Source organism: Myripristis murdjan, chromosome 16, assembly GCF_902150065.1.
Source record: "Myripristis murdjan chromosome 16, fMyrMur1.1, whole genome shotgun sequence".
Taxonomy (NCBI): Eukaryota; Metazoa; Chordata; class Actinopteri; order Holocentriformes; family Holocentridae; genus Myripristis; species Myripristis murdjan.
In genome coordinates this window covers 6995251-7022748 of record NC_043995.1, presented here as the reverse complement: position 1 = coordinate 7022748, position 27498 = coordinate 6995251, and the positions used below count along the sequence as shown (strand labels likewise).

Sequence of the window (27498 nt, the reverse complement as noted above, 5' to 3'; positions counted from 1 at the left end):
TTGCAGATAGCGGGAGGTGCACAAGATAGCAACTTTTACGGGGGAACGCCTCTTCCTAAATCCTAAATCCGCAAATAGCGGGTTTAGGGAGTCTGGCGCAAGATAGGGCCCTAAGTGTGATTGTGCATGTGTGTTAATGTATGAAATCTTACAGAGATCGCGGTGGCTCTGACAGCCTCCACAGTGGAGTGAGTAAACAGGTACCAGAGGGCAGAGCCTATCTCTGTGCTGACCCAGTTGTGGGAGGGGCCAGAAACAGTACTGGAGATGTTCTCTATGGTTTTTGCAGCCATGTGCTGAACAACAGGATCATCCTGTAAGATAAACAGACACACACACACATAAATATGCACAGAGACACTGGCCAACAACAGATCATCCATAGTTTCTGTAATACTACAGTATGCAAAGAAAAACATACTAGACACAACCAAACAGGCAACATACACACTGAAATGTGGATTAGTTCAATAGTGTGTGTCTTCTGTTTATGTAGATTATAATGTATGCCTAGAAGTTTGTATTCATACCACTGTGTGTGTGTGACAGAGTGAGAGAGAGGAGTACAGAAAGAGTGAGAGCTTGTGTGCATTGTAGTGACAGAATAAAAATACATTCCTAGCACTATTTCCTTTTTTTTTTTTTTTTTTTTGCCCTGTGTAAAATGTGCTACTGTCATTGTGGTCAAGCCACTCTCCTTTTTTTATTTTGTAAAAAAAAAAAAAAGAGAGAGAGAGAAAGGCTCAATTATTGAAAAATGTCTCTGTGCAGCAAACAGCAGAGATGAAGAAAAAGCTAACAGTCACAACTTGACAATTAGATTTAGTCAATGTCACTTCAACACAGGGAACAGAACCATTTGTGCTGTGTGCATGTGTCTGTATACTTATGCGTACACTGTGTGTGCCCTCACACCTTTCTTGTATGTGTGCATGTATTTGATTCAGAGGATAGCTGTTTGTCATTGCGGAGAAAGACAGGAAGTAGAACAGAAGTGATTGACTGTGTCAGAATATTATTGTGGTTTCACTGCCTTACATCACTGAGAAACCACTCTCCCTAGATAGTAGACACAATAGAGCCTATTCATGAAGCACAAAGTTAACTGCAATGTGTTTAACAAAATGTACAGGTTTTTAATTACAGCTGATTCATAAATAATCCATGGTAATGGCTGTTGTTGTGTTAGTCTCAGCAGTGCTGCAGCTGACAGACAACACAATTATTATGCTACGTACTTGTTATATATTTAACACATGCTGTACTGATTGTCCATGCCTGTGTCTAAGTGCAGTGGATCGCATTCAAGACATGACAGAGCATCAGTTTATTATCATTTTATGAACTAGGTCCTTAAGGCAGGTGAGAGAAATGGGAGGCTGCTAAGGGAGCCATGCTCCCACACCTCCAGGCCAGGGTCCAGCCCTACATGCCAGCCCAGGCTCTGCGTTCTGCCACTTCAAACCGCCTGGGTCCTTTTTTTGCCTGTGGCAACCTGGTCAGTGCACAACTCCGACACCACTTCCCTCCCTCTTGGCTCCCTAATGGTGAAATGACCTTCCAGCTCCAGTCATAATGCCAGTCACTTTCCATGCAGGCTGAAAGCGTATTGATTCTTGAGAGGTACCTGTGAGCTTTGGTAGTAAAGCAAAGTTCCTTATAGCTTATTCAAATTTTTTAATTAAAAAAATGTTGACAAAAAGAACACCAGTCTGCATATATGGGCTAATATTCATAAAAGCCACTGGCAGTATTAACACTGCCTTAGTAAGCACTACCTTTCTCATCATTCATAAAAGGGGTTTACCACCTGAGTTTTTCGACTTTAACTACCTGTCTGTTATTTTTGAACTACTGCCTCCTTCTGCTTATTAGTATGTCCGGTAAACAATTCATAAAAGCATTTGTCAGCTTTTGTCAGACAGAAATTCCAGTTCAAGTTCAGCACTGAAGACAAATTCAAGTTTGGTATTAATTCAGGAAATAATTAATACGTCATGGCTATCGATAAGAAAAACAAACCTAAACTGAGATTAGTGTTTAATGCTGTGCTTGGAAATTGGGATTTTGAAAACAACAACAATTATTATTATTATTTTAATGAAAATATGACAATGGATTCATTTATATTATTAATTATGGTTCATTAGTTGGTCTATTTGTTAAATGCCACTCCCCATATCACTTTGTCCTGGCCATGGCAAACATTTACCACAGGAGTGGTAGTACATAAGGAAGATGATGATTTGTTGGAGGAGGAAAACCCCAGATTTACCACAGCAGTGGTAGTACATAAGGAAGATGATGATTTGCTGGAGGAGGAAAACTCCAGATTGTGTGACAAACCTCTTCTCTTAATGCACAAATTTCTGCTGGCAAAACTCTCAGCTTTCTTCCTCTTTCTGATGGTTCGCTTTCCATTGTGCTTCCAGGCACGGCTGATTATAGTCGGTGTTAAATATGTATAAGTTCATTAACATGTTGTCGTTGGTTTTCGCCTGGGACACACCTGATAATAACATCACGGCAATGTGATTCCACTATGCTCATCAGCACCATGGTACCTTTATGAATCACCTTAAATTACCACACCATTTGCTTGCCACAAAGCTGTTACCACCAAGTTTTATTCATGTGGGCTATGGACTCTGCAGTCACTAGATAGTGCAATGACAGTGTCCTGCAGAAACCAAAAAGTCAACTTTTCAAGCACTGAGAAATATCTTGATTTTCTCCTGGACACCCATGTACTTTTGACATTTAACAATGTATCAGTGGCTCTGCTTTGTTCCAGGGTTATTTAACATTTTGTAGAAATGTAAAACATAGCCTATTCAGCCACATGGGAACTTAAATCATAACTAATAGCTCAAATAACCAACCCATTAATCCAATATAGGACATCACATCGTCTACGTAACACCGTGGGAGTATGCAGAACGACAATCTAATGAATCCTCTGGCACCCCTCTGGGAACCAGTAGAATGGTCTGTTCCAGCATTCCCCAGGCTATGCGGGCCGGCTCACTAATGAGCCCACGGGGGAGCACCTACTGACTATGTGTTTAATAGACTGTAGCCCTGCCAGGAACTACAGAGAGAAAGAGGGAGAGAGGGTGCGAGAGGGAGCGAGAGAAAGATTACATGTGGTAAGAAACAAGCAGTAGCTCATGCAAGAAAGTCTATCATTATGATGCAGAGAAACAGCAGGAGAGTGAGTTATTCTCATTATAATGTCTCCCAGTAAAAGAACAAGTTCATCTGAGAAACACACTCATTATTCCAATACAATGTCCTACTGAAACCTCACATCTCCAGAATGTCAACTTTACAGAAATGAGAAAAAATGTGGTTAATTTGCTCATTGCTGCCCATGAATGTTTAACATTTTTCAATGGCTTTTCAATGATATGGCTCGGTGCCAGCATTGACTAACATTTTCGACACAAGGCAAAATTAGCTGACAGAGTAAATAAATAAAATTGATTAGGGATCTGTGCTTTTGCGGGATACTGATGATATGACACAATGCAAGAATTAATCTCACATCACTCAGGGATTAAGAAGTCTGTGTTTGTAATCTACTCTCAATTTATGTGATACCAGGAGAGGTGGTGCATTCAAGCTTGGTTCATTTATTTATGCATCATGCCATTCTCTCATCTTTCCTGTCAATCAAGAATGGATACTATACAATAATGCACAAATCACTTAACAATATTATAATGTGCTAGCTACGCTATGTGAGAAAAAAAATCATTAATTGTCTCTTTTTTTACATCTTACATTTGAGGATGTTTCAAATTTTAACAATAATAATAACACCACCAAGAGAGTTGGACAGGGGTTGTGTTTTTACCAGCACGATATCTCAAAAACTCAGGGACCAATTTTCATTAAACCTGGGGCGAAAGTTGATCATGGGTTATGGGAAAAACAATTCAATTTTCACACTGAGTGGAGCTTACATGTTTCTACATTATAATACTAGATCATAGCTGTACTTTTTTGAAAAAAAATATTTTGTTTTTGTTAATGTGCAAAAAGAGAGAATTTTCAGGAGCATCACATTGGACTGGACATTTTCTGTGTACCTCAACATTCACAATTGTCTTTATTAACTTTACTTTGCCCACATACCCTGAAACCTTACTCTTTGTCCCAGAGAGTCAAGACACACATCTAAGCTCATTAAGGCAGTCAGGGTTAATTTCAATATTTTGTTTATATAAATAATATTTTCATTCATGCCAAAAATGGACAACAAACCTTTTTTTAATCCAGTTTAAAACACTCAATTAAATAAAACAGATACAAAGTAAAATTCTTGGTATTTCAATTTTATCCTCACCAGTCAGCTATGAGGACAGCCAAATCAGACAATTTTATTCATTTTGCACTAAAATTATCCCCATATTATCTCCAACAACCTCAAAGTTTAAAAGCCTCCACTACCAGTCTGCTTCTCTGTATTTCCTCTGTAATGTGATTGGTAAGAGAACTCAATGGGGGATAATGGCGTTAACCTGGATTCACCTCATCACTATACATGTCAAGACTAAGTGACCCTAATATTTTAGACTAATTAATCAATTAGATTAATCAAGACATATTAGGTCCTGTATTCTGGCATAACATATTGCTCAAATTCTTCAATTTCATTCATTTTATGTATTTAGTGCCCTATTTCTTAGTGTTGAGTCTAGTTTGAACAGGATTTCCATCCTTTTCATCAAGTTTCAACAAGACTAATGGCTTTAAATGGAAATCTCCCTTATTTTATGGCTCAGCGCTGACAGATATGATTTACTCACTTTGGAGCCCTGGCTAAAAAGTTGGAAAACCTCTGTTTTCAGATGAAAAGAGTTGAAAGGCTACACAGATATGGAACGGTGAAATCCTGTCTGAAAGTGTAGATTAGTAGATTAGCTTTATATCCCATCATGTTTGCACCTGGCCTCTGAGACTAAACTAGAAACAGACACCCATCACAGTGAAGCTATATCACATGACTTCCAAGATTTGTGTTTGTGCCTGTGTGTGCATGTGTGTGCTTGAGCGTGTGCACACAATGTGTGATGTGGTTTCTCTCTGTAATTAAAATCCTTTAGAAGCCAGTGCACCTGGCTCTGAATGAGCCCCTATATCAGCAGCACAGACACCATCTATCAGCCTTACAACACATCTAACACGACTAACAGCCAGACTGAAAGACAGAGACAGACAGACGGTCTGATTAACAGGTAGCCATGAAGGAAGAGATAGAGACAGGTAGACAAAACAGGAGAGTGAAGCAACAAGTAGAGTGGTAAACAGCCACACCAGAGGGAAAGAAAAAAAAACTGCAGAATGACTGGTAGACAGACGAGTAGACGTAGGCTGACAGGCAGATGCCAAGATAGAAAGACTGGCATGGAGACAGACAGATAAACAAGTAGTGAGCCTGAGAGAAAGACAGGAAAAAAGAGAGACTGGGATGCAGACTGTGCAAACACAGTGACAACCAGAAAGTACAGAAAAACAATCACGCATGGCAAAACAAACCGGCTAGCATAGAAGCAAGTAGAGAGACAGGTGGGCTGACAGACACCAGGTGGACTGACTGGTCTATTAGTAATCATGCCCATTTCTGTTTCTCTGTGTTAAAAGAAAAGTGGCATTCTTATTATTCAAAATGCATTTTGTAAGGAAAGTTGTACTGATTAATATACCACCACATTAACAGTATATTAGAACTGCTTTCTACCAGTGCACGTGTGTGTGTGTGTGTGTGTGTGTGTGTGTGTGTGTGTGTGTGTGTGTGTGTGTGTGTGTGTGTGTGTGTGTGTGTGTGTGTGTGTGCGGAGTGGTCAGCCAATGTTAGAGACACCAAGGGTAAGACCTAGGACTGTCTTATAAAGTCCCCCTCTGTTCTCTTCTCCTCTGTGGAAGATAGTGATAAATCTTTAATAGGCTCACCACTGCTCTATGTGTGTGTGTGTGTGTGTGCGCGCGCGCATGTAAGTGTGTAGGGGGGATTTCTGCCCCTGGCTTCTATCCCTGTAACACTGTTCACACACCATCATCTGCACTCACGCACACGCGCCCTCTCTCTCTCTCTCTCTCTCTCTCTCTCTCTCACACACACACACACACACACACACACACACACACACACACACACATATATATATACACACATACACACACAGATCTTTCATCATTGGCAGCAGCAACATCATCTTGTTCAGGCTCATAAATAATTTCCTGCAGCTCAAGTCTGGCCTGGAAACCTGCCTTTCACTCCATGCCATCTACTCCCCCTCTCCAAGTACAACTGTCTCTCTTTCTTTCTCTCTGCCACCTCCTCCCCCTCTCCTGGTGCAACTATCTCTCTCTCTCTCCTCTTCTGTGTCACTCCCTGCCATCTTCCATCATCCCTTTTCCACCAGTAAAACTACCTTGCTTTTTTAGCCCCCAAAACCCTTGTACAACAATCTCTCTCCCGCTCCCTCTCCAGTGTTTTACTTGTAAATGAGGAAGCCTCTCAACACCAGAGAAGGGGAGTGGCGTGATCTGGTGGGTCACACAGCACATCAAAACAAAAGTGCCTGGAGCACATTAGACAGCGTCCCGCTGCTGTAAGTCAGAACTGTCACGCACGCCACAGTACTGAGACAGTGTGACACTGAGGGCCTTCTACAGCACTCACGCACATACAGCATGCACATTAGACTACAAAGTTTACATTAGTCTACACAGTCACGTGCATAATGTGATCATCTTAAATAAAAATGTTGCTGCTGCTACATTTTTTAATATCCAATTAATACTGTAACTGTAACCCAGAAAATGATGTTATCAAAACAGGTTATCAGAATGAAAGCAAACGTGTGGTTATGACAATACATTGCCAGGCGGCTAATACATGCACAATAACACTTGGTGTATATGTACTGTACGTACCTAACTTTGAACTAAAAGTGACTTTTGTAGGAGAAAATAAACATTTGATGGCGATTTTTTAACATATTGTGCAGTGATATGAATGTATTTCTTTATTGCTATGTAAAGTTACTCAACAAAAAAACAAATATACACATCTATTTTGCTCTTCTCTTTGGAAAACTACAGTGTGGTTCTACAATACTTTCATCACAGGGATATATTCTCAGGCATTTGTATGAATGTGTTAATGCTACTGTAATATGTTTTGCAGTCTGTATGAAGTATACATTGTCTTTTCTCATGATGTGAGACTAATGCACTACAACTTGAGCACATTATAGAACCCCACTCCTTCAGACATTTCTTAATGACTGTAGCCTAACCAGGAAAAGATGTAATCAGGTGTCCGACATTTCTCAAGTGCTTCAAACCTGAACCATAACACTCTCATGTTGAGGGGTCAGCAGTGGTGGTCATGTCACTGCTTATCACCTCCTGGCCTCCAGCTAACCTCCTCCCTCTATTTCCATAACAGGAGGCTCTTCCTGCTGCCTCCCCCAGGGTACAAGAGGTATTATTCATCTCTTTTTGTTTTACAGCCTAAGAGAATGTGTGCCATGTTGTATGCCCACAGAGCTTACACGATGGATCAGTCAATACATTTTATTTTCCTCTTGAGGAGATCCCTCTGCACCTCAACTCTACTGGAAACAACCATACTTACCAACCATTTACACCACACCTCACATTCCTCTTCCCATGGCACAGTCAACCTTACATGATCTCTCCCTCAGTGGGCCACATCACTCAGTTAGGGTTCAGGGTTGTTTGGGCCAAATCCCGGAACTATAGTTTCCTCCCGAAGTCCATTCTCAGGCACCAAGGTTCGACTGACTGCTGCAGACTGGTCTAGATTCTACTTGGGACTGACGGTTTTGCTTCTTCCTTGACAAACGTGATCACAGATGTCTTTTTGTTTCTAGTTGACGGTTTTTATGCCTGTCCTTCTCCAACATGTGAGTGAGCTCAGACAGTATTTTGTCATGGCGCCATCATCTTGGGTCAGAGTTGTTTTACAGCCTGAGAGAATGTGTACTATGGTGTATGCCCACAGAGCTTACACAGTGGATCAATCAATACATTTTATTTTCTTCTTGAGGGGATCCCACCTTGGCCAGGCACAATGGAATTTGAACTCTACTGCTATGGACCTCCTCTGCTCCTCCCCCACGTTCCTTATTTCTACCTGCCGTCTCCATTGCTGGAAGCGTCTGTTTCCCAGTTGTTGTCACCTGAGGTGGCCAGTGATGTCTCCAAGTTTAAGTATATCCTTAACTTGGGACATTGATACAGAAGTTGCCCACTTTTGTCCAGACTTCATTCTGATGCCAACTTCCCAGACTTAATACATCTAAGACTAGACAGCAGTCTGAAAATGTCCCAAGGCAGATATAGGATTAAATCCAGCTAAAATATACTTTGAATGCACAATTAAACACAGCCAATAAACCACAAATTTTCCTCAGTCAATTTGATTCTTTACTTACTGTTGTGCTAACTGACTGTTACCATTATGACGAGGAGGGGTAGTTAATTATTGCCAATATATAGTAATTTTGCTTTCATGGAAACCATGCATTCTATATTGCATTAGGTGACTGATGAGGGGCTGTTAAAAGGATTGACCTATACACATTACTACTGTTATGTAGTTGTCCAGTGGCCGACAACACACTCATCAAACACAGACACACCTCAGAAACATAACTTCCCTTGCTTTCGGAACACAGAAACCTATGCAAAGCTCATTGTAAAAGTCTATCTGAAAAAATGGTGACTGTCTTCTTCCCTAAAATATTTTCCTCTGGTAATACATTACATGCAAAAAGAATGATTCAGTTGCTCTCAAGGAAATTACTGTCTTTTAAAGTGGGACCACAGACAGCTATAGTGTGGCCTCCTTGTTGCCAACAGGAAATATAATGCCCCAAGAAAAAGTTGAACAATTTAGACAGCTCTGTAAAATAGTAAATATACTTGTGCAACCATGGGAAAATCAACCATTCAGGAAGAGAAAGTGCGGCAGGGTGGAGAGAGGTATGGGGGAGATGGAAAGATGGGAAGAGAGGGAGGCAGGTTGGGTCTGACGATAAGTGTCTGGTCCCTAAGGCTGTGAGAGAGAGAGAGAGAGAGAGAGAGAGAGAGAGAGAGAGAGAGAGGGAGAGAGGAAGAGAGGGAGAGAGAGAGTGTGTGTTTCACTCGGTGTACTCTCACAGCTCAATAATGATAAATAAGTCAACCCTTCTCTCCCCTCCCCTCAACCCCTCTCTCTGCTCCTGTCACACGTTCCCCTCCTCCGCTTTACACCCCCCACTACTCTCCCAGTGGTAATGAAGCAACAGTAGGTACTAGCTGACAACTGTTCGAACAGAGTTTCATCTATATTCATTCTGCAATGGTGGGCAACCTCAGTAAGACCCCTGCTACCTCGGATAGAGAAGACAACATCCATCCATGAGGCTTTTCAATATTTCCTTCTTCACTGCTACATTTTCTTATATTTGGAGTGCCTGGATTGCCTTCTTACTTAAAGCACTCTGTTTTCCCTGTTTCCAAGAGCACCCGACATATTTTTGATCTACCTTTGATCATATGGAGCAACCAGTCATCTTTTTTCTGTTTTCCATCCATCTCTCTTGCACACTATCTGCTGTATCTGTCCATCAAGCCATCTGTGAATCAAGCATTTTCTCATTTTGCAGTGATGTGTAAACACAACCACCACACGAAGAACACAACAATGTGATTTCATGTGGTAGTTAAACAAATTACAACAGAGCACAAGCTGATTCAAAAACACAAAGTTGGACCATTGTAGAGAGTGTGTTCCTCATGGCTCGGCTAATGATTGATATAACAGTTTTACAGCCATAACCCAGGCTAACAATGAATTAGAAGGGAAAAACTGGCATTTATTATTGAAGGAACACTACACCATTTTGGAGACACCTCACCATCAACGAAAACATGTGTCATTCTATTACTCTGACCAAAGTCTATTCATAAAAATGTAATTTCTCATGTTTCTGTATTGTGACAGATTAAGGCAAAGCAGACCACATAATCAATGTTGCTCAAAGAAAGAAAGAAAGAAAGAAAGAAAGAAAGAAAGAAAGAAGTCAACTAATACTCCTGCCTCTGTCTCTGCTCCATTTGTGTGTTTGTGTATGTGTTTGTTTGTGTGTGTGTGTGTGTGTGTGTGTGTGTGTGTGTGTGTGTGTGTGTGTGTGTGTGTGTGTGTGTGTGTCTGGAGGGTCCTAATTGCTGCTGAGGTCAGGCTACTGAGCTGCAAAGGGCTGTGTTTGATGCAGGTAGGTGTGTGTGTGTGTGTGTGTGTGTGTGTGTGTGACTGCTCTGCATGCCCTTGACTTGCAGCTGGCAAACAACGCTTTAGGCCCCCACAGCTGCCTCATCATTACTGTTCACAGGGATCCCCTGCCACACACACACACACACACACATACACACAGCGAGAGAGACTTAGTCACAGCTACACAGGCACAGACACAAAAACAGACACACGCAGACATACACAGGCACAGATACACAGAGACACTCACCCCTTCCCGCAGGCTCCTCATTAAGCCAGTGTAGGCGGCAGCAGGAACGAACCATAGTCCCTCTGGGGAGCCTCTCTTCTCCTCCTGATAGAGAGACACAGAGAGACAGGAAGAGAAGGAGAGAGAGAGGTGGGGTATGGATGGGGGGGTGGGGGGGGCAGTAAGGGAGTAGAGTGGAATAGAATGGAGAACACATAAGTAGAAAGGAGTAAGGAAAATGCAGGAGAGGGACAACAGAGGGAGGGGGAGAAGGGAGTGAGACGAGGCATGACATCTTGATTACCGAATTACCATCCTTGGACATCAAGGTGCTTGCATTAACTAACTAATTCCTTCTGTCTTTATTTATGTGTTTGTTTATTTATTTGTTTGCTTTTTTTTTTTTTTATATATACATATAGGCCCTTATTCATAAAACTCACCAGTAATGCCATGGCGATAGGAATTTTCCGTAATCAAAAAATGGAGATTTGTGTGTGTATATGTGTTGAAAATGAGAGGGAAAATAAAAAGAAGAAAAAGAAGATGTTTGTAGGGCTCTTTTGAAGAGCTAAAAATAAGTGAACATTCACAAACTCTGGCCAAACATGCTCTCAAACACTGAACTACTTATGACAACTAACAGTGCCACTACTCAGTGGTATATAAACAAATGTTCAGCTACAGAAAGGGTTTCTTGGCAGGACTGAGGCACCTCTGAAGCATAATACAGGCATATACTACAGTAGGACCTCGATTATATGGGATGACTGGTCAACTGCACAACCATCTCTTTCTTCTTTTTTTCCTTCCCACTACAAGCTGCACTCTTCTCTCCAGTAGCTTATAATACTGATGCCTACCCATTTTATTATGTTGCTGCTGTTACAGCAGCCTACCACTTTCCAGTAAATCTGTGTATTATTCATTGATTAGTTTGTTCCTGTGTGGGTGCATGTGCGCACTACCGCCACAAGTGTTTTCCTTTTGTCACAAACTGCCTGCTGACAATTTCCTGGAAGGTCTACATTTTGTTATGTAGGGTCTAATATTTGTGCTGGTATAAAAGCTATTCATTCTCCAGTAAATGAGTCTATTATTCATGGGTCAGTTTGTTCCTGCTTGTGTGCACCACAGGCACAAAAAGTTATCTCCTTGACACGCTATTGATAAGTGTTTGTGGACAACGTTGTCTGCCAGGCCTACATATTTATAATGTAGTTTAAATAATTCTACCACAAAAGTGTTTGGAAACACATTAATAATATATGGTATTAAACAGTTTTTTTTTTTTTTTTTTTTTTTTTTTTTACACAAAAATGTTTGGTGCATTTTCTCATAATTATCCACAATTTCAGTTATCTGAAATGACTTCATCCCAGAGGGGTTCAGATCACTGTGGTTCTACTGTATATGACACTAAAGAGCTTCACTGAATCCAATTCTAAGGATATCTTTTTAAGTGGCCATAAAGCAGTAGGAGAAACAGCAAACAAAAGGTACCACATCTTTATCTTAACATATACATAAACTTTTCCATATGTTTCTCTGATTGTATGAAATATATTTATACTTCTTTCTCTAGATATATAGACCACAAGACATCTTTCACTGGACATATAAGATAGTATAAATAATGTAGCCTTGAATGTATTTGTGCAAGTCAAATACCACTGTCCAATACTTTTTTATGTGACCAGCACTGTCTTATAATCCACAAACTGATGATTATTATATTGTAACCAATATTTCTGTCTTTATGAAATAGTGCTCCATTCTGTCTCTGGCATGCTAGGCTCTAGGCTATATCTAACCTTGAGGATAGAGACAGCACTGGAGGCTACAGCTAATCGTTGTCATTGACTGGCGTTGCAGAAGCTGAGAAAGGCAAAGCACACGATTATACCTGGGGACACTTAAAGAGCCACTCCCCATGATTTTGCTAAGACCATTTCTCCTGCTGCTGCTGCACAGACAGAGTGAGTCGTCCTGCCAAGAGGAGCTGCCACCTTGTTTTAAGGAATTTTATTACCATCAGCTGCAGTGGAGATTATTACCATCACCCCATGCATATGCTGTTTCAAAGCATTTTGTTTGTATTGTTTTCAATAGAGAGCCTCAGCACCATATGATATAAAAACTGGTTAAAGGCGATTTGTCAGTATTGATTCCAATGTTTTTTGCCGTTATCATGTGGCTAATGTGTCATTTTGAAGAATTTCCACTCAATAAATAGAAATTTCCCAGGGAGTACTGTCTGACACTTTTTGGTTTCAACTTCTTAGCTATCAGGCAACAGTTTCATAAAGTTACAGCAAAGCAAAGTTTTTGTTGTGTTTGCCAAGGTTGTAAGCTACATCTAACCTTGAGACTATAGAGAGTACTGCAACAGATCATTGACACTGACCACAAACTCCACCAGATAGTAGAACAGCCAATCTATCTGGGGGATGCTTCAAAGACACAATCCTCAATCTTAACATGAGTTTTAGAACTATCATTCTCTTAACTTGTCCTGCAGGAAAATCAGTAGTTCCAATCTTAAATAATTTTTAGCTTTCACACAGAAGCCTACACAGCACTAAAAAGCTAATCACTGCCAACAGGCAGGTTAGCTGGAGAATTTAAAGTCCCAGCCCTAAATCTAGAGCCTGACAAATGGGTAGCCGTAACTCAGAAAGCCAAGAAAGTACGATAACTCAACATAGCCATATACTAGCCACAGAAACCCTGCTCTTGGCTCTTTCTAATCTTGAAAAAAGAGACAGCACCAGAGCTAATCATTGCGATTGACAAGAGATGTAGCACTGAGGGAAGAATACAACAACAGATGGACCAGACAGTTTTCCTGAGGATATTCTAAAGCACCAATCCTCAATTCAACAAAAACAGAAAGAAAGCAGTATAATAAATTATTTCCATTGACCAAACTCAGAATGAACAAAAAATAACCAGTGCACTTCATGATAAAAATGAGAGAAAAAAAGATTGACAAGACTGAACTATGATTTTGTACAATCCAGGCTACATAGGTAGGTTTGCGTTCTCTCCCACAACTAAAAATGACCCAGCTCTAGTATAGTCAGCAATGTCACATGTCACATCCCAAATGTTCCTCACTGACAATAGGAGATAAATTGCATAGACACTGTGACGACACCCAGGGTTATTATCTGAGATAACAACATATTTAATGGTTCACAGTTGTTAGCACTACAGTAAGGTAAAGCTCATTACTCAGAGACACCCTAAAGGCACATTTGCAGATTTGCTGTATTACTCTCTCAATTCGAGGACACAACACAAAACTACCGGGATGTTGCAAACAAAGCTACTACTGTTTTCGTGGAATATGCAGATCATGCCTTGCAAAAACATCTTGTGTTTCATTTTGTTACTGTAACTGATGCTTTACACTGTCCCCATAGGTTTGGCAGCAGGGCAATCTAGTGTTTTGAGAACCTGTCCCTCAAGTGGACAAAATGGGTTCAAGCCACTTGACAGCTAGCACCTGCCCTGTTGACGTGTCCTTCAGCAAGACACTGAATCTCTACAGATTAAAGTATGCTGTTCAATAGCTGGCCCTGACCTCTGACCTTACTGGAGGGAAGGATGGGAATAAGCAAATAACTTTAAATCATTTTACATTGCTTTTCTTTCATCACTTTATCATTCTTCTAATTATTATATAGAAAATATATTCCTATGGCACCAAGCCAAATTTCTGACCATATATTAGGATACTATAATATTCTGTTTATGTTCTGGTACATATAAACACCAAATCCTAATTTCAGAAACTGAGACAAGAAACTTTAATATGCCACCTGGGATATGCCAATATTCTGAGGCATGTAAACACTTTATTCCACCTACTGATGGGTTTTCTGAACTGTCAAGGGCATTTTCCACAGTTAACAGTAGAGTGCACTTTCACATGCACTTTCCTTATTTACTGTGCATTCATTCATTTAGCATCAGCTTACCTTTGCAACTGAAAAGCACAGACTGGCAAAATATAAAATCTCAGACACAGATGCTGAGTTGGTCCCTTCTATGACAAAAGAAATTAAGATTTTACATCTCATTGATGGAAGAAACACAGAAACGTGGAGGGAAAATGTGTGAAGATGTGACAGGCAGACAGGTGAAGAACCCAAAACAGATAAACAGGTCAGGTTGCAATGACAGATATTAAATTAGATATCATTACTCTTTGCAAAAAAAATCTAATCTAAATAGCAGACATAGATCAGCAAAATGGCTAGCCATATGAGAGACATTCTCCCTTGTTATAACATGACACTGTCAAAGCCCATTATTGATAAGATGAAGGACGTAATGCAGCAGGTATAAGATGCTCCTACAGTATAATAAAGATTTGTTTTCAGTAGAGTAAGCAAAAGTTCCTCGTTAAAATAAAGCAACAGACAAGAAAAACTTTGAAAGGGTATATGTATCACTGCATGTACGCGGGCATTTGTTATATAAGTTATACACGTTCTATATATGACCTTACCCAGGATAAAGCTCATGATTAGAATATTAATAAGAATGTAGACACACTCAATGAAAACATTGTCTCAGGAAAGACTCTGTAATCAGGTACCTTAATCGATTTTTTGAGGTTATCCATTAGTCATGTGAATAAAAATCCTGCACTTCATTGACTTGCCAGGTTAAATTAAGGTTAACCAGAAATAAATTACGATCACCTTTTCTAGTGAAGTGAAATGAGGCCTCCTTCTCTCTTTCTCTGCTAATCTTCAGAGTTAGGGTCAATTCACTTTCAGTTCAACTCAGTAAACATGTAAATTGAAACTCCAACTCATTGCCTAATGAGAAAACACTTCATCTCATTCATTTCACTGAGGATTGGTCTTTATTAGTGCAGTCATAAGAGAGTTTTTCTTTCTCATGCTGGTAAGCATCAGTCTTGCGATCAATAAATTACAATTCATTACCTTAAAGAAGGCACTGATTCCACATTATTTACCCACATATTTAGAAGAAATTTTTTGTGACTTTTTTGTGAAAACTTTCATTATGTAAGTATTAAAAACCCAACCCCTGAAATGACTATGTTAAATGTAAATGTGGCCCTAGTTTTAATAGGTATCAGCCTTTCAGTGCTGATTTCAGGTGAAACCGCAAGTCTCTCCTGGAGCAGAGGTACTGACTGAATTTTCTGAACATTCTAGTGTGGATACTGCTGAAAAACTGCGAATTTCCTGCGGGATTAAATAAAGTATCTATCTATTTAGTGCATAATATTGAGCTTAACCGGTAAAATTAAAGTTATCTTGAAATAATGTAACCTGTTTTTAAACAGCTTGTGTGTTGCACTTTGCTGACTTATAGGAATTTCCAAAGTATTAAGTAGTATACATCCTCTCAGGAAAACAACAGTAACAAACAACAACAACACATCAAGGTAATTGCATCCTTCCCCCAATGTAAAATTATGATTCAGTTCAAATAACAATACAGTGCAGAAATATTGTACATCACATCTCAACTGATGAGCAGCTAACTCAACGTAGTACTTAATATAATCTGTCCTTGGTAAAAATGTTTATGTTAAATGTTAAAATTTTCACTTTGGCTATAACCTATTCTATTATAATTCCAAAAAAAAAAAAAAAGTGCTAGATTTTTGTTATGAGCAGGTAAGATAATATAGACCTAATTCTGTATAAATGAGTCCTTTGACAAATGACACATAGTACTTAGTGCTTATTGTAGTTTGAGCATGAACTTACAAGCTCACAAGATTCAGTCTCTTCACACAAGAACCTGGACCATCTTTCTGATTTCTCAGTATTGCCTATTGAGTCAATGCATTGAGTTTGTATCGGTGATGATTGTGTCTTCATACTGAATAAAATTTGGAGAATAAAATGTATGTCTTTTGTGCTGTACCAGCTTCATTTCAGATTTTTTTCTATATGTTTTTGGCCTCTGTCATGCAAAGGTTTGTCAGTCTACCTGAGAAGCGATGAGGTAGAGGAGCTCCCCCAGAGGTGGCAGTAGGAACTGCTTCACATTACTGTTCTTCTGGTTATCCCTCAAAAGATCAGTTAGTGTGGCCACTGCCTGGAGAGAGAGAGAGAGAGAGAGAGAGAGAGAGAGAGAGAGAGAGAGAGAGAGAGAGAGAGAGAGAGAGAAATAATGGACTTGGGCTCATAGTAGCAGACTTCGAAACTAACAACAGAACTGCAAAACTTTTTCAAGACTCATAATGGCAGACAACTCTCTTCCTTATCTACCCTTTGTTATGTGGCACTCTATTAAAACTGAAAGCTGCCTCAAAGAGCAAAAACTGCACACTTTAAGTCACAGCAATTTATTTCTAAAAAACATCCTCTGTGGAAATTGCTGCAGAGTGCTTGTATGCACAACTATCCAACAGTCCCCAAGGTTATAGTATTCTTAACTTTTTTTTTCTTCTTGAATAAAAAGAAAAAAATCATTTTTAATAAAACACAAATCACTCTTCTGTATCCTTCAGATTTCAGAGTGGGGTGGTTGTTATGCAAACTGGCTAAAGGAGATGAAGGTAAATTGACTTTGTCCATTACGCAGGAAGACAAAGAAACACATTTACTGTAATGAGAGTTCAGTTAGACAACAGTGCCTACCACACGTGTGATGTTTTTGCATCATAACATTCAGGATCTCAATAAAATCCAACAAAAGATCTATAAGCTTTCAGTGGCCGCTGTTTCATGTACATTTCATCAGACCTGATTCTATATGATCTGTTTGCAAGAACATGAAATAAAGTGATCGGATGAGAAAGGTTTCAATGAGGTAAAGCCTGTGTTACATAGATATGTATTTATTACAGACTACATTTTCTACATATGCCCATAGAGGTGACCAGAGGGTGCCTTTATTTCTCCAAAGGTGAAAAGCGGGAGCCTGAGTGAATCACATTTACACAGTGGATATATCAAGAGTGCAGCATTAGCATCATCACTGTCATAATACAGTAAGAATAGGTTTGTTGTGACATTAAAAGGTTGGTAAAATATCTATTGAATATAAAAAAATGACTGAACTCATCACAAAAAGATGTATGGAAGCATGAAACTCTATTAAGTTGAGTAGGTGAATGTTGATATGTGCTAGCATAATAAGGAAAAAGTACTTTGTTAAATGTATTTATGTTTCTGCTGTTCTTTTCAGTTAAGCTGTGGTCTCAGCAGGATATTCCTCCTCATGAAACCATTATACGAGATTAATCAACTGCAAGTCAAAAAAGGATGTATGCTACTAGACCCACTGTTTTGAGCCTTCTGCCCATCAGTGAGTTCATAGATAGTTCATAGTTCATAGTTGTATCAACCTTGGACTAGTTGTGTTTCACACTTCTTCTTGTGGATTTTTCTGCAGAGAAATTTGTTATTCTTCTCTCGCTTGCCCTGTGCATGTTGAAAAAAATGCCCAGAACAAGTAGTATTTTAATTATAGTATTTAAAATTATTTTTAAAGTATTTTAATCAAGTAAAACATTTAGTTTAAACCACTACCTGGCAATAAGCTGTTAATACAGCTCTTACATAACACAGTTGTATTCAAAATGGGTTAGCCTGTTCCATTGAGTATCAGGCATTTGTATTGTGAATAGGCTGTTATTCTAAATATTACTGTAATATCAGAGCCCATGTAAGCTCAACTAATGAAACTCAGCCAAACATCCTTGACTGGAGGAGTCCTCTTGATAACCCAAATGACTTGCACTCAAATTACCAAAATTTAATTACTTTACAATATTATACCAAATTACATGATACCTCACAAAACACTAAGACACTACAACAATACTTGGGAAAACCACACTATACCAAGTAATACTGTCATGCCACACCATATATTAAAACTGCTTGCCGATTGTTATTTTAAGCCCAAAGCAGGCCTGTGCACAGAAGCACAACCTGACAACAGTTTGTCTTTTTACTATATTCTTTCAAGGATATCAGGATGCATCTTTTTACATATATTATTTCTTCTAAAATAACCATTGTCCTGTATGGACAATACATTCTGACAAGAGAAAAGGAATTGAAGAAAAAGAGAAAAGATGAGAGAGGCCAGAGGACAGAGAGGGGAAGGAGGATATAACAACAGAGAGAGAAGAGGAAGAGGAGGAATTTTAGGTCAAGAATGAGAAAAAGAAGGGGATGGAAAAAAGAAAGATTGAAAGAAGAGAGAAAGGGGAGAAAAAAGGAGGGGAAGAGGGAGATAAGGAGAGCAGGGAGGATAGGAGGATGGAAGCCAGGGCAGCAGCAAAAATCACTACACTGAAAACCACTGAACTACTGACTCTGTGTGTATGTGTGCATGCCTGAAATGTGCACATGCACACACACACACACACACACACACACACACACACACACACACACACACACACACACACACACAGGCAAACAAGCACACAACAGGCACACATGCATGCACATAATGAAGTATATACAAAAACACATAACTAGGTGCACAAAGCTGTGCATCCATATGCACATGTAAGTATGTGTGGTTAGACAAGGTAATGCTTACACACACACACACACACACACACACACTGTATATGCATGCACACAGTGTTGTCCATAAGAATATGCACACAAATATATATGGATATTCCAAGTAGGTACACACAGACATGCATCAATATGCACATATAAGCACATGTGCAGACAGAAATACACACAGATATACAGTATGCACACTCACACATGCATGCACGCACACACACACACACACACACACACACACACACACACACACACACACACGAGTTAAGTATATGCAGAGACAGTGTTGCTGGCTGGCTGCTTCCTGGCATTAGCATTACTGCCAGCTTCCTTCTTCTGTGATCTGATGCAAGCTTCTGCTTCACTCCTCTATCTGTCTCTCTCTGTCTCTCTCACTACTCCATTCTCTCTTTTCCCTCTTTCTGTTCCCCCTCTCTGAGATCCCTCTTTCTTTCTTTTTTCTCCCATCTATTTCTATCTTTCCTCTTTTTTCTATTTCAATGCATCTAAGTATTTCTCTTTCTCATTCTGCCCCACCATCTCTCTCACCTCCATCTTGCTCTCAACTTCTCTTGCTTCTCTGTCTCTAAACTTCTGTCTCTCTTTCTTACTGTCGCTGTAACTCTCTCAAGGTGGTAAGTGGTGTTTGTCTATTTTTCGCCCCCCTCACAATATTTCTCCCCATTCCCTCAGAGTTTTTTTTTTGGGCACAGATACCATAGTGCATCCCCCTGCTGAGCCCTCTGTGGGCACAATACAGTATTGGTTTGCTATTGGAATGCTGAGCAGGTTCGTACATTATTGCCAGCACACTTTGAGAGTGGGCCAGAACTCAATATGTTTGGATACCTAACCAGCAAACCCTCTGGTGTACCTGAAACAAACTCAATTATACACAAAATATATCCCTCTCCTATGTTCTCCCTCTCCCTTCCTCACCCCAATTCACTAACAACATAAATGGCTGTGTGGAGAGATAATATTCTGGGGTGTGTTTGAAAGCGTTCACGGAGCCACTCTCAGGCAGAAGGTGCTGAGAGGCACTGCCGTGCAACAAGCCACAGAGCAGAAAAGCAAACAGAAATACTGGTAGAACTGGAAACACACACAGACACAAGACTATGTCCCCCAGAACACATCATTATCTCAGCATCAAAACACTCCCTCAGATCACTCAAATGTATATGAATGCACACACAGAAAACATATAGCTAAACACACACTAACGTAATATGCATAAATTATGACACATATAGTTGTATAGAGAACAAACTGCATACACACACACCATACATACAAGTTACACATACACATAACACGCAGCGGTGATTTCAACTTTTGTGACTGCCAGTGTAATGGTCACACAGAGCATCAGATGCACCAACGCATTAAATAAACAGACATATGGTGAAGAGTGGACTTGAGCAGTGTTTCCACACTGCTCAATGTGTGCACAAACTGTCAAAATGGAATTATAAATTCTCACATCAGCATCAGCAACTACAGCACAGCTAATCTGGCCTTTAGTCTAACTTTTGGGAACTTTGATCTTCATCAACACTGCAAGTAATTTAATGTGGAATTTCACTAATAACCTCAACAATAATTACACATCAAAGGCTATGTCCAGAGAAAAATAATGCCAATTTTCAACTGTGACCATCTATGCATGGATCTACAGTACATGATAGGCCTAGTTGTTGAATGGATTTCATTAACTTTCAGATTATTACTCAGCACTAGCAGTTGGCATCTTTTCCTTGCAAGAGGCATTAAAATGCTTTCAACAGTGTTTTCTCATAGCATTGGCCTTCCAAAAGCTTTCCAGCAGCCTTATGTGTGTTCCTAAAGATTGTTGTGCTCTAAGAAAACCTTAGACTCCACATCCCCATGAAAAACCCAACATACTGGCAGCTTTACTGCCTAAACCCCTGTAAAAGCCACAGAAAACTTTATAAGTGATGATAAGTGAAGAGGAAAATGATATCAAGTTGGTTTTGAAAGCACAGCTTCCCTAAGTCGCATAAGGAAAGCAGCCAGCTTGCGTTAGTCACATTAACCCAGAACATTCTATTCTCAGTTTATTCTGTTTGAGGACAGAAAGATAGATAGTGGCGGACAAAGACATACATCGAGGGGGAGAAGAAAGAAAGAAAGAAAGAAAGAAAGAAAGAAAGAAAGAAAGAAAGAAAGAAAGGGGGGGGGTAATTGAGACCCATAGCAGTTGCCATGGTAACTAAGCCCAGCCCTGACACTCCAATCAGTAGGACTGCAGCAGGAGAACCCCTGCTGAGAAAAAAACACTCACAGACACACACACACACACACACACACACGCACACACACACACACACACACACACACACACACACACACACACACACACACATACATACAGAGACAAATGAAAATATACAGGCATGCACTGCCATAATGGTCTTCTGCTAGAAACACTATGACATTAGAATACACACACACAAACAATCATATCACAATACACACACAAGATCATATTAGAATACCCACATACACACACACAGAGACACACAGAGACACACGGAGACACACAGACACACAAGGGAAAGAAAACAGTGCAGAAACACAGAGAATGGCACACACAGAACCCCTGCTGAGTACACACACAAACACATCTGTGCACACAAGTGCACACACACACACACACACACACACACACACACACACTTGCACACACATACTTGCGCGTGCGCACACACACACACACGCACACACGCACGCACACACACACACACACACACACACACCCCTGATCAGCCTGTAGATAGACATTTATGTGGACACAAACACGAACACGCACACATACACACACACAAACACAGCCATTTCCATTTCCTTATTTGTTACCCTATGCTAGCTGCAGGGAAGTGGGGGTGGGGGGTGGGGGGAATTGTTCCGCCATTTGTCTCTAACAACGGCCCCACCGAAAAACACACCACTACGCCACAGTCGGCCATTTTCTAAATCGCCGTGACGACTCAGCAGCAGGAAAGTGTCACACCAAGTGGAGAAGGAGAGAGGAGAGTTAGACAAACCAGGAACAGGGAGCGGATGTGGATCGGAACCAGCTGGAAGGGAATTCATTGAAAATGAATGGGTGTTGTCTGGAGGAGAGGTGGATAGACAGAGAGGGTCGAGGAGAGAGGGAGAGGAAAAAGCACAAGTGTTGAGTCCTTTTCACAATGAAAGGATCAAAGGAGGGAGAGAGGCTCCTGATCTCACCTCCATACAAACCTGCTTTTACATTAAATTAGTTCAGCACTGCTGTTTGTGTGTTTCTTCAGTCAGTGTCTGTTTCCTATGTGTGTGTATGTGTATGAGTGTGTCTATGTGTATGCATGTGTGTGTGTGTGTGCGTGTGAGTGAGTTTATATATAAATGTGTACATATGGGGTGCATATGCGTGTATATGTTATGAGTTTATTTGTGGCAAGGTTCTCCTGTGGCTTTTAGAGCAGTGTAAAAAGTAGCATCATGATGACTTTCACCAAAGCAATAACAGCATAGTAAATATGGCATAATACCTTAGAGGGCCTGCTTTACTGTGATTACTGGTATAATAGTGATGCAGCTACGTACAATATGTAGTTGAGTGGTGCTGGCATTAGCAGCAGCCCATAATCACAGTGGAGAGGGCCCACTGTGGTGCTATGGCTTTTGTTAAACAGTCCACATGTGCACTGCCTAAAAGACAACCTTAAGAGAGTGCACATAAATAGGACTAAAGAACAGGTGAGAGCATGTTGAAATGTCACACACAAACACACAAACACACACACACGCACAAACTTCTACTCAAGCTAGCGAACCCCTTTTCTGTCCAGTTGATTCAATCTTTGCAACATCTTTCCAGCTGGGATTAACTGAAATTAACCATAATCTGTTTTACTCACACTGCCCATGTACTTCCCAGACTCAGACTTTTCACTCTTTCCTTCTGTATAAATTCAACTATTTGTTTTCAACTATAAAACCTCCTACTTACTACTTGTCTGCTGTATTACTAACTATAAATATTTTTAGAATACAATTTCAATTAAATACATATTCAATTGTAGTTTAACCCCTTCAACTACTGGCTACATTTGGTACTACTTCAAACCCCTCTGTTATTAAATTTGATACTTATTTTAACCCCTTCTACTACTAGAGTACATTTTGTATTACTTCAAGTGCTTCAACCCCTTCAACCATTAATTTTGTATGTCTTTGTATGTCTTCAACTCCTTGTTTTGCTATTGCTGCTTCAACTACTACTTTTACATATTTTCAAGCAATTATTATTTGACAGCACTGAGCAATCACACACAATTTCTTCAGAATATGCACCTTTCTAGTTTTATGACTAATGCTAACAAAATATTTCTTGCTGTCTTATAAGTTTGTAATGCCACCTGCTGGTATAATGTGGAACTAAAAAATGTAATATGAATGAAATACCTATTATACCCTATCAACAATCTTGATTAATTCTGTGTTAGGGCAGATTTTCCGTTTTAAGGATGAGTTGCATAGCACTTTTAATTATAAGGGTTGTGATAAGGAGTGCCCCAAAGCAGAAAAAAGCTTGAATAACTTCAAAACATAAATTTACTATTCATTAAAATTTAGAGCAGATCTAGACCGTCGCAATATTAGACTATGTAAAGGAACAGTATTACAACTTACTGAGGTATGGAGAGAATGATGCATATCTTGCACTCCCTCTTTCTTTGCATCATGTTTTATTGTTGTTATTTTACACCCTAATAATGTTCACATTTTACTTACTTGTCCATCATTCATTCTAACTAACACATTCTGGTGTTGAAACTGTCAGTCCATAAATATAACCCCATTTTTTAAAATCCAACTTTACAACCAATTTCCTGTATATACTCTAGCTTTTGTTGTTGTTTGTTTGTTTTTGTTTTGTTTTTCAATACATCCTAGTATTTGTTGCAATGCAATGGCCAATTTCTTCAAAGGCATATCTTAAGTTTCATTGTCTTAAGTTTCATTCAAATAGGAGTTACACTGACTTACAAGACCAAGTCCCTAGTGATGGCTTAGCCATTCAGGCCACGCCTGGCTTGCAATATATGGTGCTGCACATACAGGCAAACAAGGCCAAAAACTGAAAAAAATCACATCCTGAATACAGCTATCATGCAGCTTATCATTAATTTGTTACCTAAGACAAAAAAGTGAATGTGTTTGTGTGGCAAAATGCATCACTTGGGGCAGTTATGGTAAACTTTCAAGCTTACCAGCTTCTTGGGTCTCACCAGAAACAATGCTGATTTTCCTGAGAGCATCATAAAATTTCTATGGAAACAATCTTTGGTGAACTGAACTAGATGACTGGGAGGTGTTGATTCTGTCAAGTCAACTTGGATTGTCTGCTGCACATCAACAAATGTGTTTACAGGCATGGTAACTGTCCCAGTCATTTTCAGCAAATCACGTTTGCACTTTTTCAAGGACATTGCCCATCAAACTCCTTTGATGCACAGGGGGTGGGTGTACTCCTTGTAATGTGCAGGGGCTGAACTCCTACTGGTATGTACTGCCACCTCCTGGGAGAAATTGGGCCTGCATTTTTGTGGGGGTCCTCAAGTGCTTCAGTAACAATGTTTTCTAACATTGGTGGCTGCTGGCAGATTTTCGACCTCCATCCATGCTGGTCCTATTAACTCAGCTTTGTTTTGGAGGGGTCACCTTAATTAGAATGTTTTGACAATGTTTTTGACAACATGCACAATGGACAAACTATGTCCATGATAGAAACATCATTCCTGAAGTAGCATAGCTCTGCTGAATGAACTAGGAGGAAACTGTAGTCTGTATAAACTGCCTGGAATGCTGCAGCTCATTCAGACTTTTATGGCTCTGCAGCAGTTTCATCATAAAAAAGGTACAGGCGTAACCTGATGGCTCAGCAGGCTTAGGTGCACTCCATGTACTCCTCATAACACACAGGTCTGAATCACAGCCTTTGTGGAATCTCATCCCCACTCTTTATACACTCTCTCATCCTCCTTGTCACTCTCCACTGAATGTGGTCTAGTAAAGTATATTTAACATAACAAAACACGAGCACACACACTTGAATGCACAAACACATGCTCACACGCGCGCACATGCACACACACACACACACACACACACACACAGAGTCACAGTGGTTCTCAAATATGAAATATCAAATGAAGATGCTACAACAAAAAAACACCTTTCTAGTTTATGTTTTTTTGTTTGTTTTTATACAAAAAGATTGTGTGTGTGTGTGTGTGTGTGTGTGTGTGTGTGCGTGTTTCAGACCTCAGAAACAGGACTGTCCTCTCTGAGCTCGTTGCAGTGAAGAGCCAGCAGACCCATCACTCGAAGAACTTTGCTTCGCCTGGAAAAAGACAAATTTTTTATTACATGCCCACAAAAGCAGTTACCTTTGCTTTAGTGCGTGTATATGTTCTAACAACTACTGCAGCACTCCCCCTACTCCTTGATACTTCAGAGACACTCACTCTTACTGGCTCCCTGGTTTGCAAAGATACTTACACATCCCATTTAGGGGCCTGACGTAACTGCTGGGTCAACACTGGGAGCTTGAGTAAGGATGATAGATATATAGAGAGAGAGAAAAAAAAAAGAAAAACAAGATGAAATACCTAATCCATGAGGAATAATACATTGTGACTAAGATTTTGTGAAGGATTTGTTCACATTTGTACTGTTTGTCAACACTTGATTAAAACACGATAATACAAAACTTATGTTTGGACTAACATAACTTAGACAGTCAAATACATTTTGGACGCTTTAAGGTAAGTGGTTCTATTTAAACTTTAGTCTTTGTTACTGAAGATCTCTAGAGAGATTCTGCTCTATAGTAAAAATAGTCATCTTTTACAAATGTTGCTCAATGTTTAAACTTGGACACTTGTGATGTATTAGCACTGTTGACATTTCTCGTTCAAAACAGTGAGTTAGTTTCAACAGGAAACGCCAACAATACTAACAGGCTGTTCCAAGACTACCTGAAAGGTAGTGTGTGATTCGTGCCTGATGAAAATAAACAACAGATGATTTTAAACCAGGAAAAGAGAAAGGGGAAACATTGTTTTGGCTTCCCAACTAATAAATAATAAAATAATGAAATAATAAGTTACTCTACTGTTTACAGACATAACTAATGTAAAAGAATATTTTAAAACTTCAACATCATTCTCAGGGTTTCCCCTACATGTAATTGACCGTGGCGCACCACCACGGCAAAATAAAAGCCGCCACACCTTCGGAATGATGATTTTTTTTTTTTTTTTTTCAGATGTTAAAACAATTTAAAGTATATTGTATGAATAGATATATATATATACACACATATATATTGCCTATATTTGCACACATCTACATACTATAATCAGAGTATGAAATGATAATTTAAATATCATAAAATGTTACACTACACTGCAAATAACTTTATTTTGAAAAATGAACACCGGAGTCATCATCCGCCTGTTCTACTGCTGCGCGCTCACAGAGGGAGAGAAAAGGGCAGGAAAGGTACCTAGGCAAGATTAAATTTAATCCATTTTTTTGTTCAAGCCTGTGAAAACGATCATGTTATGGTTAATGTTAACATTGTAGGGCCCTATAATTTCCGCGATCACAGAATCGTGGACGGAATCGCGGAATTAGCCAACTAAAAACGAATCTATTGTTAACGCAGAATATCGCGGAATTTGACATAATTTAAATGAAATGCTGTTTTTTGTGTGGAATATGAACGTATTTCTGGGGAAAATTACATGGAGGGAAGCAAATCTGGGTGGCACAACCCCTCCAGTCATTTCACCTGCACCTGCACCACCAAGAAAAAAAATTACAACAATTGCACCGGCACCGGATGAGTCCAAAAGGCAAAAGAAATTTCCAGGCTACAGCAGCGCACTGACATGGATTGTGTAACAAAGCGAAGAGTTGCCACTCTGCTCTATTTTCAAAAAATCCTGGAGGAAACCCTGATTCTAGTGACAACAAGGACGTCTATCATGCAATATTAGAGACTGAAGCTTAAACCTGAGAGAATAAATTGTTTAACTGCATCATTTTAATAAATATCCTCAATTGCATTATTACCTAACTACCTCAACAAAAGCCAGTAATGAGAGAACTTTTCAACAGCAAGCTATTAAGTTAATAGAAGTTTTCCTACCAGTGTAGAGTTAATCAGTCTGGTAGCAATTTGCTTATGACCAACCACACAGCAGAGGTAGCACAGCAGGTTGAGTCTGGAGCGGGACACTGTAGAGGAGCTCTGTCCCTCTAGTGATGAACAGAGCTGTAGGAGGAAGGCACTCCACTCCTCATCACTCAGAGACAGGAGCTTGTCAACTGCAGAAGAGAAGAGGAGA

General features: G+C 39.7%; 1 protein-coding gene across 3 annotated transcripts in view; it reads right to left on the bottom strand.

The window, feature by feature from the left end:
• ulk4 (unc-51 like kinase 4) overlaps positions 1-27498 on the bottom strand; it is a 132168-nt gene that overhangs the window by 88822 nt on the left and 15848 nt on the right. For all 3 annotated transcript variants that reach the window (XM_030073149.1, XM_030073150.1, XM_030073151.1), the window contains exons 15-20: positions 27300-27478; positions 25643-25689; positions 25406-25484; positions 16515-16622; positions 10548-10631; positions 153-314 (exon numbers count right to left, since the gene is read on the bottom strand). In XM_030073149.1, coding sequence (XP_029929009.1) covers positions 153-314; positions 10548-10631; positions 16515-16622; positions 25406-25484; positions 25643-25689; positions 27300-27478 — 659 coding nt within the window. The remainder of the gene's footprint in view (positions 1-152; positions 315-10547; positions 10632-16514; positions 16623-25405; positions 25485-25642; positions 25690-27299; positions 27479-27498) is intronic.